This window comes from Oncorhynchus nerka, linkage group LG10 (assembly GCF_034236695.1).
Source record: "Oncorhynchus nerka isolate Pitt River linkage group LG10, Oner_Uvic_2.0, whole genome shotgun sequence".
NCBI lineage: Eukaryota > Metazoa > Chordata > Actinopteri > Salmoniformes > Salmonidae > Oncorhynchus > Oncorhynchus nerka.
The window spans coordinates 7368612-7388611 of NC_088405.1; the positions used below are offsets into that span (position 1 = coordinate 7368612).

General features: G+C 48.7%; 1 protein-coding gene across 9 annotated transcripts in view; it reads left to right on the plus strand.

Annotated features, from left to right (window-relative positions):
• The window catches only part of LOC115119788 (transcription factor COE3-like), a 114776-nt gene that overhangs the window by 67128 nt on the left and 27648 nt on the right, over positions 1-20000 (plus strand). For all 9 annotated transcript variants that reach the window (XM_065022947.1, XM_065022956.1, XM_065022952.1 and 6 more), the window contains exon 5: positions 19669-19757. In XM_065022947.1, the coding sequence (XP_064879019.1) occupies positions 19669-19757 (89 nt within the window). The remainder of the gene's footprint in view (positions 1-19668; positions 19758-20000) is intronic.

Sequence of the window (20000 nt, forward strand, 5' to 3'; positions counted from 1 at the left end):
GGGTTAGGGTTGGAGTTATGGGTTAAGGCGAGGGTTAGGGTTGGAGTTATGGGTTAAGGCTAGGGTTAGGGTTGGAGTTAGGGTTTAGGGGTTAAGGCTAGGGTTAGGGTTGGAGTTAGGGGTTAAGGCTAGGGTTAGGGTTGGAGTTATGGGTTAAGGCTAGGGTTAGGGTTGGAGTTATGGGTTAAGGTTAGGGTTAGGGTTGGAGTTATGGGTTAAGGCTAGGGTTAGGGTTGGAGTTATGGGTTAAGGCGAGGGTTAGGGTTGGAGTTATGGGTTAAGGCTAGGGTTAGGGTTGGAGTTATGGGTTAAGACTAGGGTTAGGGTTGGAGTTATGGGTTAAGGCTAGGGTTAGGGTTGGAGTTAGGGGTTAGGGGTTAAGACTAGGGTTAGGGTTGGAGTTAGGGGTTAAGACTAGGGTTAGGATTGGAGTTATGGGTTAAGACTAGGGTTAGGGTTGGAGTTAGGGGTTATGGGTTAAGGCTAGGGTTAGGGTTGGAGTTAGGGGTTAAGGCTAGGGTTAGGGTTGGAGTTATGGGTTAAGACTAGGGTTAGGGTTGGAGTTATGGGTTAAGACTAGGGTTAGGGTTGGAGTTATGTGTTAAGGCTAGGGTTAGGCTTGGAGTTATGGGTTAAGGCTAGGGTTAGGGTTGGAGTTATGGGTTAAGGCTAGGGTTAGGGTTGGAGTTAGGGGTTAAGACTAGGGTTAGGGTTGGAGTTATGGGTTAAGACTAGGGTTAGGGTTGGAGTTAGGAGTTAAGGCTAGGGTTAGGGTTGGAGTTAGGGGTTAGGGTTTAAGGCTAGGGTTAGGGTTGGAGATAGGGGTTAAGGCTAGGGTTAGGGTTGGAGTTAGGGGTTAAGGCTAGGGTTAGGGTTGGAGTTAGGGGTTAGGGGTTAAGGCTAGGGTTAGGGTTGGAGTTAGGGGTTAAGGCTAGGGTTAGGGTTGGAGTTATGGGTTAAGGCTAGGGTTAGGGTTGGAGTTATGGGTTAAGGTTAGGGTTAGGGTTGGAGTTATGGGTTAAGGCTAGGGTTAGGGTTGGAGTTAGGGGTTAGGGGTTAAGGCTAGGGTTAGGGTTGGAGTTAGGGTTTAAGGGTTAGGGTTGGAGTTATGGGTTAGGGTTTAAGGCTAGGGTTAGGGTTGGAGTTAGGGGTTAAGGCTAGGGTTAGGGTTGGAGTTAGGGGTTAGGGTTAGGGTTGGAGTTAGGTTGAGTTAGGGTTAAGGCTAGGGTTAGGTTGGAGTTAGGGGTTAAGGCTAGGGTTAGGTTGGAGTTAGGGGTTAAGGCTAGGGTTAGGGTTGGAGTTAGGGGGTTAAGGTTAGTTAGGGTTAGGGTTGGAGTTATGGGTTAAGGCTAGGGTTAGGGTTGGAGTTATGGGTTAAGGTTAGGGTTAGGGTTGGAGTTATGGGTTAAGGCTAGGGTTAGGGTTGAGTTAGGGGTTAGTTAGGGGTTAGGGTTAGGGTTAGGGTTGGAGTTAGGGTTAAGGCTAGGGTTAGGGTTGGAGTTATGGGTTAAGGCTAGGGTTAGGGTTGGAGTTATGGGTTAAGGTTAGGGTTAGGGTTGGAGTTATGGGTTAAGGCTAGGGTTAGGGTTGGAGTTATGGGTTAAGGCGAGGGTTAGGGTTGGAGTTATGGGTTAAGGCTAGGGTTAGGGTTGGAGTTATGGGTTAAGACTAGGGTTAGGGTTGGAGTTATGGGTTAAGGCTAGGGTTAGGGTTGGAGTTAGGGGTTAGGGGTTAAGACTAGGGTTAGGGTTGGAGTTAGGGGTTAAGACTAGGGTTAGGATTGGAGTTATGGGTTAAGACTAGGGTTAGGGTTGGAGTTAGGGGTTATGGGTTAAGGCTAGGGTTAGGGTTGGAGTTAGGGGTTAAGGCTAGGGTTAGGGTTGGAGTTATGGGTTAAGACTAGGGTTAGGGTTGGAGTTATGGGTTAAGACTAGGGTTAGGGTTGGAGTTATGTGTTAAGGCTAGGGTTAGGCTTGGAGTTATGGGTTAAGGCTAGGGTTAGGGTTGGAGTTATGGGTTAAGGCTAGGGTTAGGGTTGGAGTTAGGGGTTAAGACTAGGGTTAGGGTTGGAGTTATGGGTTAAGACTAGGGTTAGGGTTGGAGTTGGAGTTAAGGGTTAGGGTTGGGTTGGAGTTAGGGGTTAGGGGTTTAAGGCTAGGGTTAGGTTGGAGTTAGGGGTTAAGGCTAGGGTTAGGGTTGGAGTTAGGGGTTAAGGCTAGGGTTAGGGTTGGAGTTAGGGGTTAGGGTTAAGGCTAGGGTTAGGGTTGGAGTTAGGGGTTAAGGCTAGGGTTAGGGTTGAGTTATGGGTTAGGGTTAGGGTTGGAGTTATGGGTTAAGGCTAGGGTTAGGGTTGGCTAGTTAGGGGTTAGGGGGTTAAGGCTAGGGTTAGGGTTGGAGTTAGGGGTTAAGGTTAGGGTTGGGTTGGGGTTGGTTAGGGTTGGGGTTATGGGTTAAGGCTAGGGTTAGGTTGGAGTTGGGTTTGAGGGTTAGGGTTGGAGTTATGGGTTAAGGCTAGGGTTAGGGTTGGAGTTATGGGTTAAGGCTAGGGTTAGGGTTGGAGTTAGGGTTAAGACTAGGTTAGGTTGGGGTTAAGGTTAGGGTTGGAGTTAGGGGTTAAGGCTAGGGTTAGGGTTGGTTAGGGGTTAAGACTAGGGTTAGGTTGGGTTACTGGGGGTTAGGGTTTAGGGTTAGGGGGTTGGGTTAGTTGGGTTAAGGCTAGGTTAGGGTTGAGTTAGGGGTTAAGGACTAGGGTTAGGGTTGGAGTTATGGGTTAAGACTAGGGTTAGGGTTGGAGTTAGGGTTAGGGTTAAGGCTAGGGGGTTAGGGTTGGTTAGGGTTTAGGGGTTAGGGGTTAAGGCTAGGGTTAGGGTTGGAGTTAGGGGGCTAGGGGGGTTTAGGGGGTTGGAGTTATGGGTTAGGCTAGGGTTAGGGTTGGAGTTATGGGTTAAGGTTAGGGTTAGGGTTGGAGTTATGGGTTAAGGGAGTTAGGGTTGGGGTTGGAGTTATGGGTTAAGGCTAGGGTTAGGGTTGGAGTTATGGGTTAAGGCTAGGGTTAGGGTTGGAGTTATGGGTTAAGGCTAGGGTTAGGGTTGGGTTTGGGTTAAGGCTAGGGTTAGGGTTGGGGTTAAGGCTAGGGTTAGGGTTGGAGTTAGGGTTGGGTTAAGGCTAGGGTTAGGGTTGGAGTTATGGGTTAAGGCTAGGGTTAGGGTTGGAGTTATGGGTTAGGCTAGGGTTAGGGTTGGAGTTAGGGTTAAGACTAGGGTTAGGGTTGGAGTTATGGGTTAAGGCTAGGGTTAGGGTTGGAGTTAGGGGTTAGGGGTTAAGACTAGGGTTAGGGTTGGAGTTAGGGGTTAAGACTAGGGTTAGGATTGGAGTTATGGGTTAAGACTAGGGTTAGGGTTGGTTAGGGGTTATGGGTTAAGGCTAGGGTTAGGGTTGGAGTTAGGGGTTAAGGTTAGGGTTAGGGTTGGAGTTATGGGTTAAGACTAGGGTTAGGGTTGGAGTTATGGGTTAAGACTAGGGTTAGGGTTGGAGTTATGTGTTAAGGCTAGGGTTAGGCTTGGAGTTATGGGTTAAGGCTAGGGTTAGGGTTGGAGTTATGGGTTAAGGCTAGGGTTAGGGTTGGAGTTAGGGGTTAAGACTAGGGTTAGGGTTGGAGTTATGGGTTAAGACTAGGGTTAGGGTTGGAGTTAGGAGTTAAGGCTAGGGTTAGGGTTGGAGTTAGGGGTTAAGGCTAGGGTTAGGGTTGGAGTTAGGGGTTAAGGCTAGGGTTAGGGTTGGAGTTAGGGGTTAAGGCTAGGGTTAGGGTTGGAGTTAGGGGTTAGGGGTTAAGGCTAGGGTTAGGGTTGGAGTTAGGGGTTAAGGCTAGGGTTAGGGTTGGAGTTATGGGTTAAGGCTAGGGTTAGGGTTGGAGTTATGGGTTAAGGTTAGGGTTAGGGTTGGGTTATGGGTTGGCTAGGGTTAGGGTTGGAGTTAGGGGTTAGGGGGTTAAGGCTAGGGTTAGGGTTGAGTTAGGGTTAGGGTTAGGGTTGGGTTATGGGTTAAGGCTAGGGTTAGGGTTGGAGTTATGGGTTAACTGGAGTTAGGGTTAGGGTTAGGGTTGGAGTTATGGGTTAAGGTGAGGGTTAGGGTTGGAGTTATGGGTTAAGGCTAGGGTTAGGGTTGGAGTTATGGGTTAAGGCTAGGGTTAGGGTTGGAGTTATGGGTTAAGACTAGGGTTAGGGTTGGAGTTATGGGTTAAGGCTAGGGTTAGGGTTGGAGTTAGGGATTAGGGGTTAAGGTTAGGGGTTAGGGTTTGGGTTAGGGGGGGTTAAGGTTAGGGTTGGGTTAGGGTTAGTTAGGGTTAAGAGTTAGGGTTAGGTTGGAGTTGGGTTAAGACTAGGGTAGGGTTGGAGTTAGGGGTTAAGGCTAGGGTTAGGGTTGGAGTTAGGGGTTAAGGCTAGGGTTAGGGTTGGAGTTAGGGTTAAGGCTAGGGTTAGGGTTGGAGGGTTAGGGGTTAAGGAGGGTTAGGGTTGGAGTTAGGGGTTAAGGCTAGGGTTGGGTTGGAGTTAGGGGTTAAGGCTAGGGTTAGGGTTGGAGTTATGGGTTAAGGCTAGGGTTAGGGTTGGAGTTAGGGGTTAAGGCTAGGGTTAGGTTGGAGTTATGGGTTAAGGGTTAGGTAGGGTTAGGGTTGAGATGGGTTAAGGTTAGGGTTAGGGTTGGAGTTAGGGTTAAGGCTGAGGTTAGGGTTGGAGTTATGGGTTAAGGCTAGGGTTAGGGTTGGAGTTAGGGGTTAAGGCTAGGGTTAGGGTTGAGTTAGGGGTTAGTTAGGGTTAGGGCTAGGGTTAGGGTTGGAGTTAGGGGTTAAGGGTTAGGCTAGGTTGGAGTTATGGGTTAAGGCTAGGGTTAGGGTTGGAGTTATGGGTTAAGGCTAGGGTTAGGGTTGGTTAGGTTATGGGTTAAGGCTAGGTTAGGTTGGAGTTAGGGGTTAGGGGTTAAGGCTAGGGTTAGGGTTGGAGTTAGGGTTTAAGGGTTAGGGCTGGAGTTATGGGTTAAGGCTAGGGTTAGGGTTGGAGTTATGGGTTAAGGCGAGGGTTAGGGTTGGAGTTATGGGTTAAGGCGAGGGTTAGGGTTGGAGTTATGGGTTAAGACTAGGGTTAGGGTTGGAGTTATGGGTTAAGGCTAGGGTTAGGGTTGGAGTTATGGGTTAAGACTAGGGTTAGGGTTGGAGTTATGGGTTAAGGCTAGGGTTAGGGTTGGAGTTATGGGTTAAGGCTAGGGTTAGGGGTTAGGGAAAATAGGATTTTGAATGTTAATCAATTGTTGGTCTTCAAAATGTCCTCACAAGTATACTAAGACATAGCATACAGGTTAACAATGGCTGTTGTCATGTGATCTGATAGGAGGTTAACAGTGGCTGTTGTCATGTGATCTGATTGGGGGTTAACAGTGGCTGTTGTCATGTGATCTGATAGGAGGTTAACAGTGGCTGTTGGCTGATGTTTGTCATGTGATCATTGGGGTTAACAGTGGCTGTTGTCATGTGATCTGATCAGGAGGTTAACAGTGGCTGTTGTCTGATCAGGGGTTAACAGTGGCTGTTGTCATGTGATCAGGGGGTTAACAGTGGCTGTTGTCATGTGATCTGATAGGAGGTTAACAGTGGCTGTTGTCATGTGATCTGATAGGAGGTTAACAGTGGCTGTTGTCATGTGATCATAGGGGTTAACAGTGGCTGTTGTCATGTGATCTGATAGGAGGTTAACAGTGGCTGTTGTCATGTGATCAGGGGGTTAACAGTGGCTGTTGTCATGTGATCTGATTGGAGGTTAACAGTGGCTGTTGTCATGTGATCAGGGGTTAACAGTGGCTGTTGTCATGTGATCTGATAGGAGGTTAACAGTGGCTGTTGTCATGTGATCAGGGTGCTGTATTTTCTATTGTGTTGTTATTATACCATAGTTCCCTTTTTTCTAAATAAAGGCTTGTCTCTACCAAGCATCTAGTGTTGTACAGGGTGTCACCCTACTGAAGAATGTTGTTTCAGTGAGAACAAGGTCAAAGCTTTCCATCATTTAAGCATACACACACACACACACACACACACACACACACACACACACACACACACATCACACACCATCAGCGCGACACACTATGACACACTAACACACACACACACACACACACACACACACACACACACACACACACACACACACACACACACACACACACACACACACACACACACACACACACACACACAGAGAGAGAGAGATGCAGCAATCACCTAAGCAGTGTGTTTTCTGTAAGGTCCCAGAGTCTCCTCTACATCTGATCTAAATCAGGTCTGATGAAGCTAATTACCATAAGGACCCAGAGTCTCCTCTACATCCAATCTAAATCTGGTCTGATGAAGCTAATTACCATAAAGACCCAGACTGACCCCAGTCAGTACCTCACTTTACATTCACCTGCAGCAGGAGAAGGTGTGTGTGTGTGTGTGTGTGTGTGTGTGTGTGTGTGTGTGTGTGTGTGTGTGTGTGTGTGTGTGTGTGTGTGTGTGTGTGTGTGTGTGTGTGTGTGTGTGAGCGCATGCCTGCGTGTGCCTAGGTGTCGTGTTCCCTCCCTCCCCATCTCTCCTCTTCTTCCTGTCCCTGTCGTTTACCGATCAGGATAAAGGCAGAGCATCTGAGCTCATTACCAACCCCTCATGAAAGACCTGCATCGTTCATCACAGGTCTTAAACAGACATGAGCTTGGTTTGATTTAACGCTAAAGCCTTAGCTGAGGACATGGCCTGGTCTGGAACACAGAGAACAGGAAGAGCTAACGAAGAACCATGATGGGACATATCTAACACAGGACTAGATAGGAGCCAGACAACACTATGATATCTAACACAGGACTAGATAGGAGCCAGACAACACTATGATATCTAACACAGGACTAGATAGGAGCCAGACAACACTATGATATCTAACACTAGATAGGAGCCAGACAACACTATGATATCTAACACTAGATAGGAGCCAGACAACACTATGATATCTAACACTAGATAGGAGCCAGACAACACTATGATATCTAACACTAGATAGGAGCCAGACAACACTATGATATCTAACACTAGATAGGAGCCAGACAACACTATGATATCTAACACAGGACTAGATAGGAGCCAGACAACACTATGATATCTAACACTAGATAGGAGCCAGACAACACTATGATATCTAACACAGGACTAGATAGGAGCCAGACAACACTATGATATCTAGACAACATGATATCTAACACTAGATAGGAGCCAGACAACACTATGATATCTAACACTAGATAGGAGCCAGACAACACTATGATATCTAACACTAGATAGGAGCCAGACAACACTATGATATCTAACACTAGATAGGAGCCAGACAACACTATGATATCTAACACTAGATAGGAGCCAGACAACACTATGATATCTAAAACAGGACTAGATAGGAGCCAGACAACACTATGATATCTAACACAGGACTAGATAGGAGCCAGACAACACTATGATATCTAACACTAGATAGGAGCCAGACAACACTATGATATCTAACACTAGATAGGAGCCAGACAACACTATGATATCTAACACTAGATAGGAGCCAGACAACACTATGATATCTAACACTAGATAGGAGCCAGACAACACTATGATATCTAACACTAGATAGGAGCCAGACAACACTATGATATCTAACACTAGATAGGAGCCAGACAACACTATGATATCTAACACTAGATAGGAGCCAGACAACACTATGATATCTAACACTAGATAGGAGCCAGACAACACTATGATATCTAACACAGGACTAGATAGGAGCCAGACAACACTATGATATCTAACACTAGATAGGAGCCAGACAACACTATGATATCTAACACTAGATAGGAGCCAGACAACACTATGATATCTAACACTAGATAGGAGCCAGACAACACTATGATATCTAACACTAGATAGGAGCCAGACAACACTATGATATCTAACACTAGATAGGAGCCAGACAACACTATGATATCTAACACTAGATAGGAGCCAGACAACACTATGATATCTAACACTAGATAGGAGCCAGACAACACTATGATATCTAACACTAGATAGAGCCAGACAACACTATGATATTTAACACAGCCAGACAACACTATGATATCTAACACTAGATAGGAGCCAGACAACACTATGATATCTAACACTAGATAGGAGCCAGACAACACTATGATATCTAACACTAGATAGGAGCCAGACAACACTATGATATCTAACACAGGACTAGATAGGAGCCAGACAACACTATGATATCTAACACTAGATAGGAGCCAGACAACACTATGATATCTAACACTAGATAGGAGCCAGACAACACTATGATATCTAACACTAGATAGGAGCCAGACAACACTATGATATCTAACACTAGATAGGAGCCAGACAACACTATGATATCTAACACTAGATAGGAGCCAGACAACACTATGATATCTAACACTAGATAGGAGCCAGACAACACTATGATATCTAACACTAGATAGGAGCCAGACAACACTATGATATCTAACACTAGATAGGAGCCAGACAACACTATGATATCTAACACTAGATAGGAGCCAGACAACACTATGATATCTAACACTAGAGCCAGACAACACTAGGAGCCAGACAACACTATGATATCTAACACTAGATAGGAGCCAGACAACACTATGATATCTAACACTAGATAGGAGCCAGACAACACTATGATATCTAACACTAGATAGGAGCCAGACAACACTATGATATCTAACACTAGATAGGAGCCAGACAACACTATGATATCTAACACTAGATAGGAGCCAGACAACACTATGATATCTAACACTAGATAGGAGCCAGACAACACTATGATATCTAACACTAGATAGGAGCCAGACAACACTATGATATCTAACACTAGATAGGAGCCAGACAACACTATGATATCTAACACTAGATAGGAGCCAGACAACACTATGATATCTAACACTAGATAGGAGCCAGACAACACTATGATATCTAACACTAGATAGGAGCCAGACAACACTATGATATCTAACACTAGATAGGAGCCAGACAACACTATGATATCTAACACTAGATAGGAGCCAGACAACACTATGATATCTAACACTAGATAGGAGCCAGACAACACTATGATATCTAACACTAGATAGGAGCCAGACAACACTATGATATCTAACACTAGATAGGAGCCAGACAACACTATGATATCTAACACTAGATAGGAGCCAGACAACACTATGATATCTAACACTAGATAGGAGCCAGACAACACTATGATATCTAACACTAGATAGGAGCCAGACAACACTATGATATCTAACACTAGATAGGAGCCAGACAACACTATGATATCTAACACTAGATAGGAGCCAGACAACACTATGATATCTAACACTAGATAGGAGCCAGACAACACTATGATATCTAACACTAGATAGGAGCCAGACAACACTATGATATCTAACACTAGATAGGAGCCAGACAACACTATGATATCTAACACTAGATAGGAGCCAGACAACACTATGATATCTAACACTAGATAGGAGCCAGACAACACTATGATATCTAACACTAGATAGGAGCCAGACAACACTATGATATCTAACACTAGATAGGAGCCAGACAACACTATGATATCTAACACTAGATAGGAGCCAGACAACACTATGATATCTAACACTAGATAGGAGCCAGACAACACTATGATATCTAACACTAGATAGGAGCCAGACAACACTATGATATCTAACACTAGATAGGAGCCAGACAACACTATGATATCTAACACTAGATAGGAGCCAGACAACACTATGATATCTAACACTAGATAGGAGCCAGACAACACTATGATATCTAACACTAGATAGGAGCAGACAGACAACACTATGATATCTAACACTAGATAGGAGCCAGACAACACTATGATATCTAACACTAGATAGGAGCCAGACAACACTATGATATCTAACACTAGATAGGAGCCAGACAACACTATGATATCTAACACTAGATAGGAGCCAGACAACACTATGATATCTAACACTAGGACTAGATAGGAGCCAGACAACACTATGATATCTAACACTAGATAGGAGCCAGACAACACTATGATATCTAACACTAGATAGGAGCCAGACAACACTATGATATCTAACACTAGATAGGAGCCAGACAACACTATGATATCTAACACTAGATAGGAGCCAGACAACACTATGATATCTAACACTAGATAGGAGCCAGACAACACTATGATATCTAACACTAGATAGGAGCCAGACAACACTATGATATCTAACACTAGATAGGAGCCAGATGATATCTAAACACTAGATAGGAGCCATGATATCTAACACTAGATAGGAGCCAGACAACACTATGATATCTAACACTAGATAGGAGCCAGACAACACTATGATATCTAAACAGGACTAGATAGGAGCCAGACAACACTATGATATCTAACACTAGATAGGAGCCAGACAACACTATGATATCTAACACTAGATAGGAGCCAGACAACACTATGATATCTAACACTAGATAGGAGCCAGACAACACTATGATATCTAACACTAGATAGGAGCCAGACAACACTATGATATCTAACACTAGATAGGAGCCAGACAACACTATGATATCTAACACTAGATAGGAGCCAGACAACACTATGATATCTAACACTAGATAGGAGCCAGACAACACTATGATATCTAACACTAGATAGGAGCCAGACAACACTATGATATCTAACACTAGATAGGAGCCAGACAACACTATGATATCTCTAATAGGACAGACAACACTATGATATCTAACAGGACTAGATAGGAGCCAGACAACACTATGATATCTAACACTAGATAGGAGCCAGACAACACTATGATATCTAACACTAGATAGGAGCCAGACAACACTATGATATCTAACACTAGATAGGAGCCAGACAACACTATGATATCTAACACAGGACTAGATAGGAGCCAGACAACACTATGATATCTAACACTAGATAGGAGCCAGACAACACTATGATATCTAACACTAGATAGGAGCCAGACAACACTATGATATCTAACACTAGATAGGAGCCAGACAACACTATGATATCTAACACTAGATAGGAGCCAGACAACACTATGATATCTAACACTAGATAGGAGCCAGACAACACTATGATATCTAACACTAGATAGGATCCAGACAACACTATGATATCTAACACTAGATAGGAGCCAGACAACACTATGATATCTAACACTAGATAGGAGCCAGACAGAAGTCATGACAGACACCAACAGTCCAGACAGCCATATGTATCCATATATGTATATATCCGTCTTCCTCATGAATATTATCGTCGCCCCTGTAGGGGAACTCCACACTCCTCTATGTCCTCTGAACAGGTCACAGTGGGTCCCTCCCTCCCTCATTATCCCAGAGGTCAGAGGTCAGTAAGCAGAACTGGGAAGAAGTTGGGTGAGATCAATACGTATTATCCCGGAGCAAAGCGGCGCCGACAGTTTGAATTGCAGCATATGTTTACCCCCGAACCAGGCAATTTATCTTAATATCAGCGGTGCAATGCGAAGCAGGTGAAAGGTTAGAAAATCTGTCCACCTCATAATACCCAGTTCTGAAAGAGGAAAGTGCTATTGATTGGTTGGGGCTAGGGGCCGAGGGCTGAGGCGGGAGAGGGGCCGAGGGCTGAGGCGGGAGAGGGGCCGAGGGCTGAGGCGGGAGAGGGGCCGAGGGCTGAGGCGGGAGAGGGGCCGAGGGCTGAGGAGGGAGAGGGGCCGAGGGCTGAGGCGGGAGAGGGGCCGAGGGCTGAGGCGGGAGAGGGGCCGAGGGCTGAGGCGGGAGAGGGGCCGAGGGCTGAGGCGGGAGAGGGGCCGAGGGCTGAGGAGGGAGAGGGGCCGAGGGCTGAGGAGGGAGAGGGGCCGAGGGCTGAGGCGGGAGAGGGGCCGAGGGCTGAGGAGGGAGAGGGGCCGAGGGCTGAGGAGGGAGAGGGGCCGAGAGCTGAGGCGGGAGAGGGGCCGAGGGCTGAGGATGGAGAGGGGCCGAGGGCTGAGGCGGGAGAGGGGCCGAGGGCTGAGGAGGGAGAGGGGCCGAGGGCTGAGGCGGGAGAGGGGTCGAGGGCTGAGGCGGGAGAGGGGATGAGGGCTGAGGCGGGAGAGGGGCCGAGGGCTGAGGAGGGAGAGGGGCCGAGGGCTGTGGCAAGAGAGGGGTCGAGGGCTGAGGCGGGAGAGGGGATGAGGGCTGAGGCAGTAGAGGGGTCGAGGGCTGAGGCGGGAGAGGGGATGAGGGCTGAGGCAGTAGAGGGGCCGAGGGCTGAGGCAGGAGAGGGGTCGAGGGCTGAGGAGGGAGAGGGGCCGAGGGCTGAGGCGGGAGAGGGGATGAGGGCTGAGGCGGGAGAGGGGCCAAGGGCTGAGGCAGGAGAGGGGCCGAGGGCTGAGGCAGGAGAGGGGCCAAGGGCTGAGGCAGGAGAGGGACCGAGGGCTGAGGCAGGAGAGGGGCCGAGGGCTGAGGTAGGAGAGGGGCCGAGGGCTGAGGCAGGAGAGGGACCGAGGGCTGAGGCAGGAGAGGGACCGAGGGCTGAGGCAGGAGAGGGGCTGAGAAATGAGGCTGGAGAGAGGCCGAGGGCTGAGGGCTGAGACAGGAGAAGGGCAGAGAAATGAGGCAGGCGAGGGGCCGAGGGCTGAGGGCTGAGACAAGAGAAGGGCAGAGAAATGGGGCAGGCGAGGGGCCGAGTGCTGAGGTCGGGAGAGGATAGGTAGCAGTTAGACAGGTTGTGGATGTGCCAACTCTGAATAACCCTCTCTCTCTCTCTCTCTCTCTCTCTGATGCTCTGAGCTGCAGTACGATAGCCATCCTATCAAAAATCAAGACTGTGTTTAGTGCTAATGAAGGATTCCGTGACCTCCCTCTACACATTAGCATGAAATCAATAACTGATGAACATTTACCTCTCTCTGAACAAGTCCCATCAGCCCAGATTTATCAAGCCACAGGCCCTTTAATGATCAGCCTCTTTCTCCTTAACAATGCTATTCAACTCAAGCTGTGTGGGTATGTTTGCCTGCGTGTGTATGTATGTGTATGTGTGTGTGTGAGTGTGTGAGTGTGTGAGTGTGTGTGTGTGTGTGAGTGTGTGTGTGTGTGTGTGTGTGAGTGTGTGAGTGTGTGTGTGAGTGTGTGAGTGTGTGTGTGAGTGTGTGTATGTATGTGTATGTGTGTGTGTGTGTGTGTGTGTGTGTGTGTGTGTGTGTGTGTGTGTGTGTGTGTGTGTGTGTACATGTGTGTGTGTGTACGTGTGTGTGCGTGTGTATGTGTGTGTATGTTTGTGTATATGTGTGTGTGTGTGTGTGTGTGTGTGTGTGTGTGTGTGTGTGTGTGTGTGTCAGTGTGTGTGAGTGTGTGTGTGTGTGCATGGTATCGTCTTATCGTCAAACTATTCTCCCATGTGTCTCCCCAGGCCTGCTGCCTTGGCCAGAAATCTCTTCTCCTCTCCCTCTTAGTCCCGTGTCCCCACATGGCTTTCTGACACATCTGTGTCGGCCAGGGCACGGCCCAGACATGACAAATTGTCCCGGTAGAAGACAGCCTCTGATGATTAATGGGCTGATTATGAAGTTTTACACATATAGCATTTACGTGGGGTTTTTATCTTCTGAATATGGGGTGGAGGGGTGGAGAAAGGGAAGGGGGTTTGGTGGAGGTGCTGAGAGAGAGACAGAGAGAGAGAGAGAGAGAGGGGGAGAGAGAGAGAGAGAGAGAGACAGACAGGGAGAGAGAGAGAGAGAGATAGAGACAGAGAGAGAGAGAGAGAGAGAGAGAGAGAGACATATAGAGACAGACAGAGATAGATAGAGAGACTGAGAGACTGAGAGAGACTGAGAGAGAGAGACTGAGAGAGAGAGAGAGAGAGAGAGAGACAGAGAAAGAGAGAGAGAGAGACAGAGACAGAGACAGAGAGAGAGAGAGAGAGAGAGAGAGAGAGAGGGAGGGAGGGATAGTAGTGATGATATCCCCAGCCAAAGCCATGTCATGTCAAAATCAATAAGGTAAGGATCAATGCTTTTAACAACGACACATCTGACTTCCACATTCCTGCATGCCATGCCATGCGGAGTCCGTTGTCTTCCTCAGTTGCCTTGATTGTGAAGAACCATCAAATAGCATCGGCAGCTGTCAAGCTCTGGTGGCCACCCAGCGAGCACCTCACCCCGTCCGTCTGTCTCTCTGTCTGACGCGTGTTACAACGCTGAGCCGTAGCTTCTTAGCACGCGGCCACTTCATTGATTACCGCGTCTCGCTGTCCTCGGATCCCACGGATCTGTAAATATACCACTTCATCATCAAGTCAACCAATTATTTTAGTGGAAGGAAGTTGGCATCTTGTCTTCTCTGTGTCTCTCTCTCCCCTGGCTGTCAGCATCTTGTCTCTCTGTCTGCCTGGCTAACGTTAGCCTTCATATTCACTTCCCTTCTACACGCTCATCAGACTAGACCCACTGAGCCTGAAGGTGTTAATCACTAAATTACATGCTGGGGTGACTGTGTGTGTGTGTGTGTGTGTGTGTGTGTGTGTGTGTGTGTGTAATGAGTGAAGGGGTCTAAATTGCAGTCTGGGTAATGAATAGATGGAGGCAGTTGTTTTTTTAGTGTGAAAGATAAGAGCCCATTGATTTGTGTTAGTGAGCAGCTACAGCGTCAGTCACTCTACAATCACTCTACTACTACAGTCACTCTACTAGCACAGTCACTCTACTAGCACAGTCACTCTACTAGTACAGTCACTCTACTAGTACAGTCACTCTACTAGTACAGTCACTCTACTACAGTCACTCTACTACTACAGTCACTCTACTAGTACAGTCACTCTACTAGCACAGTCACTCTCTACTAGTCACTCTACAGTCACTCTACTAGTACAGTCACTCTACTAGTACTACTACAGTCACTCTACTAGCACAGTCACTCTACTAGCACAGTCACTCTACTACTACAGTCACTCTACTAGTACAGTCACTCTACTACTACAGTCACTCTACTAGCACAGTCACTCTACTAGCACAGTCACTCTACTAGTACAGTCACTCTACTAGCACAGTCACTCTACTACTACAGTCACTCTACTAGCACAGTCACTCTACTAGTACTGTCACTCTACTAGTACTGTCACTCCCCTAGCACAGTCACTCCCCTAGCACAGTCACTCCCCTAGCACAGTCACTCCCCTAGCACAGTCACTCTACTAGTACAGTCACTCTACGAGCACAGTCCCCCTACTAGTACTGTCACTCTACTGGTACAGTCACTCTACTAGTAAAGTCACTCTTCTGGTTCAGTCACTCTACTAGTACTGTCACCCTACTGGTACAGTCACTCTACTAGTACAGTCACTCTCCTAGTACAGTCACTCTACTAGTACAGTCACTCTACTAGCACAGTCACTCTACTAGTACAGTCACTCTACTGGTACAGTCACTCTACTAGTACAGTCACTCTACTGATACAGTCACTCTACTGGTACTGTCACTCTACTAGTACAGTCACTCTCCTAGTACAGTCACTCTACTAGTACAGTCACCCTACTAGTACAGTCACTCTACTGATCATGCCTTCTACATCCAACGGGGCTATCGCTATCACTACCCTAATACGGCTTTGGTCCTATGGCCCCGTGCACACTCCTTCAAACAACACACACACACACACACACACACACACACACACACACACACACACACACACACACACACACACACACACACACACACACACACACACACACACACACACACAGCCGCACACCCCTCATGTTTTCTTTTGAGCCGCTGAGGACGTTCCTTATTAATAGACCTCCGTGACTCTGTTCCAGAGCTTGTTAAACACAATGTGTGCAGTGGAACCCAGTCGTAGTGGTGGATTATGATTCATGCTCGATCACGCGGGCGCCACGCGGGCGCCACGGCCTCTTTGATTTATCACACGTCGTCGTTCCTACTCCCAAATTACAGTTTCAGAGGGAGAGGTTGTGTTCGGGGTTGGTGGGTGGAGAGGTGTGAAAAAAACTACGAAATTACTATTCGTGGCCTGCAATTTCATGAGGCCAGTTTGCTCAGTGCAGTGCTGCTGAAGAGTGATGCTGTCATTCATCAGTTTGTAGTCAACCATTCACAGATTATTACATCCTGGTAGAATGATAGTGGCCCACATCAGTTTGTAGTCAGCCATTCACAGATTATTAAATCATTGTAAGGCGAAGTACTCCTGCCTCATTTGACCCGGGGATAAATCGTAGACTTTGCAATAACCATTCATATGTCATCATCGCCAGTTGTCTGTAAATCTGTGTGTGTAGAAAGTGGTCCACGATGCAGACGTCAGGCTGGTGACAGGAGTGATTGCTGGGGGTTTCCAGGATGCAGATGTCAGGCTGGTGACAGGAGTGATTGCTGGGGGTTTCCAGGATGCAGACGTCAGGCTGGTGACAGGAGTGATTGCTGGGGGTTTCCAGGATGCAGACGTCAGGCTGGTGACAGGAGTGATTGCTGGGGGTTTCCAGGATGCAGACGTCAGGCTGGTGACAGGAGTGATTGCTGGGGGTTTCCAGGATGCAGACGTCAGGCTGGTGACAGGAGTGATTGCTGGGGGTTTCCAGGATGCAGACGTCAGGCTGGTGACAGGAGTGATTGCTGGGGGTTTCCAGGATGCAGACGTCAGGCTGGTGACAGGAGTGATTGCTGGGGTTTCCAGGATGCAGACGTCAGGCTGGTGACAGGAGTGATTGCTGGGGGTTTCCAGGATGCAGACGTCAGGCTGGTGACAGGAGTGATTGCTGGGGTTTCCAGGATGCAGACGTCAGGCTGGTGACAGGAGTGATTGCTGGGGTTTCCAGGATGCAGACGTCAGGCTGGTGACAGGAGTGATTGCTGGGGGTTTCCAGGATGCAGACGTCAGGCTGGTGACAGGAGTGATTGCTGGGGGTTTCCAGGATGCAGACGTCAGGCTGGTGACAGGAGTGATTGCTGGGGGTTTCAGGATGCAGACGTCAGGCTGGTGACAGGAGTGATTGCTGGGGGTTTCCAGGATGCAGGCGTCAGGCTGGTGACAGGAGTGATTGCTGGGGTTTCCAGGATGCAGACGTCAGGCTGGTGACAGGAGTGATTGCTGGGGGTTTCCAGGATGCAGGCGTCAGGCTGGTGACAGGAGTGATTGCTGGGGGTTTCCAGGATGCAGACGTCAGGCTGGTGACAGGAGTGATTGCTGGGGGTTTCCAGGATGCAGACGTCAGGCTGGTGACAGGAGTGATTGCTGGGGGTTTCCAGGATGCAGACGTCAGGCTGGTGACAGGAGTGATTGCTGGGGGTTTCCAGGATGCAGACGTCAGGCTGGTGACAGGAGTGATTGCTGGGGGTTTCCAGGATGCAGGCGTCAGGCTGGTGACAGGAGTGATTGCTGGGGGTTTCCAGGATGCAGGCGTCAGGCTGGTGACAGGAGTGATTGCTGGGGGTTTCAGGATGCAGACGTCAGGCTGGTGACAGGAGTGATTGCTGGGGGTTTCCAGGATGCAGACGTCAGGCTGGTGACAGGAGTGATTGCTGGGGGTTTCCAGGATGCAGGCGTCAGGCTGGTGACAGGAGTGATTGCTGGGGGTTTCCAGGATGCAGACGTCAGGCTGGTGACAGGAGTGATTGCTGGGGGTTTCCAGGATGCAGGCGTCAGGCTGGTGACAGGAGTGATTGCTGGGGTTTCCAGGATGCAGACGTCAGGCTGGTGACAGGAGTGATTGCTGGGGTTTCCAGGATGCAGACGTCAGGCTGGTGACAGGAGTGATTGCTGGGGGTTTCCAGGATGCAGGCGTCAGGCTGGTGACAGGAGTGATTGCTGGGGTTTCCAGGATGCAGACGTCAGGCTGGTGACAGGAGTGATTGCTGGGGGTTTCCAGGATGCAGACGTCAGGCTGGTGACAGGAGTGATTGCTGGGGGTTTCCAGGATGCAGACGTCAGGCTGGTGACAGGAGTGATTGCTGGGGGTTTCCAGGATGCAGACGTCAGGCTGGTGACAGGAGTGATTGCTGGGGGTTTCCAGGATGCAGACGTCAGGCTGGTGACAGGAGTGATTGCTGGGGGTTTCCAGGATGCAGACGTCAGGCTGGTGACAGGAGTGATTGCTGGGGGTTTCCAGGATGCAGACGTCAGGCTGGTGACAGGAGTGATTGCTGGGGGTTTCCAGGATGCAGACGTCAGGCTGGTGACAGGAGTGATTGCTGGGGGTTTCCAGGATGCAGACGTCAGGCTGGTGACAGGAGTGATTGCTGGGGGTTTCCAGGATGCAGACGTCAGGCTGGTGACAGGAGTGATTGCTGGGGGTTTCCAGGATGCAGACGTCAGGCTGGTGACAGGAGTGATTGCTGGGGGTTTCCAGGATGCAGACGTCAGGCTGGTGACAGGAGTGATTGCTGGGGGTTTCCAGGATGCAGACGTCAGGCTGGTGACAGGAGTGATTGCTGGGGGTTTCCAGGATGCAGACGTCAGGCTGGTGACAGGAGTGATTGCTGGGGGTTTCCAGGATGCAGACGTCAGGCTGGTGACAGGAGTGATTGCTGGGGGTTTCCAGGATGCAGGCGTCAGGCTGGTGACAGGAGTGATTGCTGGGGTTTCCAGGATGCAGACGTCAGGCTGGTGACAGGAGTGATTGCTGGGGGTTTCCAGGATGCAGACGTCAGGCTGGTGACAGGAGTGATTGCTGGGGGTTTCCAGGATGCAGGCGTCAGGCTGGTGACAGGAGTGATTGCTGGGGGTTTCCAGGATGCAGACGTCAGGCTGGTGACAGGAGTGATTGCTGGGGGTTTCCAGGATGCAGACGTCAGGCTGGTGACAGGAGTGATTGCTGGGGGTTTCCAGGATGCAGACGTCAGGCTGGTGACAGGAGTGATTGCTGGGGGTTTCCAGGATGCAGACGTCAGGCTGGTGACAGGAGTGATTGCTGGGGGTTTCCAGGATGCAGACGTCAGGCTGGTGACAGGAGTGATTGCTGGGGGTTTCCAGGATGCAGACGTCAGGCTGGTGACAGGAGTGATTGCTGGGGGTTTCCAGGATGCAGACGTCAGGCTGGTGACAGGAGTGATTGCTGGGGGTTTCCAGGATGCAGACGTCAGGCTGGTGACAGGAGTGATTGCTGGGGGTTTCCCTCTATACCACTGTGCTCCAGTACAGCTTCCTTCATAATGTGTTGACTAACACGTAACAATTAGTTTGATCATTTTATTTGCCCTGTATCGTTCTGAGTATCTTGAGGTGAATAATATTGATTTGAAATTCACACTCTACTGCTGTTTCTGTTTATTGTGTGGTTGTCTGGAGTTGACTTCGTTTCCTGGATCCAGGAATCAAAATATACCGTGTCTCTAAACAATGTATTTTTCAATTCAACATCTTCAGAAATATGTACATTCATTCATTCATTCATTCATTGAAATCCATATGTTGACACTGCTATTTGAACAAATCTTTCCTTACTAAAACTAACGTGTGTTGTTTGACACATTATATACTCACTCTCTGTCTTTTGGGTCTCTTCTCTGTAGCTTTGAACGAGCCAACCATCGACTACGGCTTCCAAAGGCTACAGAAGGTCATTCCCAGACATCCAGGAGATCCAGAGAGGTTACCGAAGGTCAGTACATCTGGGTCTGAGGGAGGGAGGGAGGGAGGGAGGGGGAGGGAGAGAGAGAGAGTTACCGAGGCTCAGTATATCTGGGTCTGAGGGAGGGAGGGAGGGAGGGAGGGAGGGAGGGAGAGAGAGAGAGAGAGAGAGAGAGAGAGAGAGAGAGAGAGTTACCGAGGCTCAGTATATCTGGGTCTGAGGGAGGGAGGGAGGGAGGGAGGGAGGGAGGGAGGGAGGGAGGGAGGGAGAGAG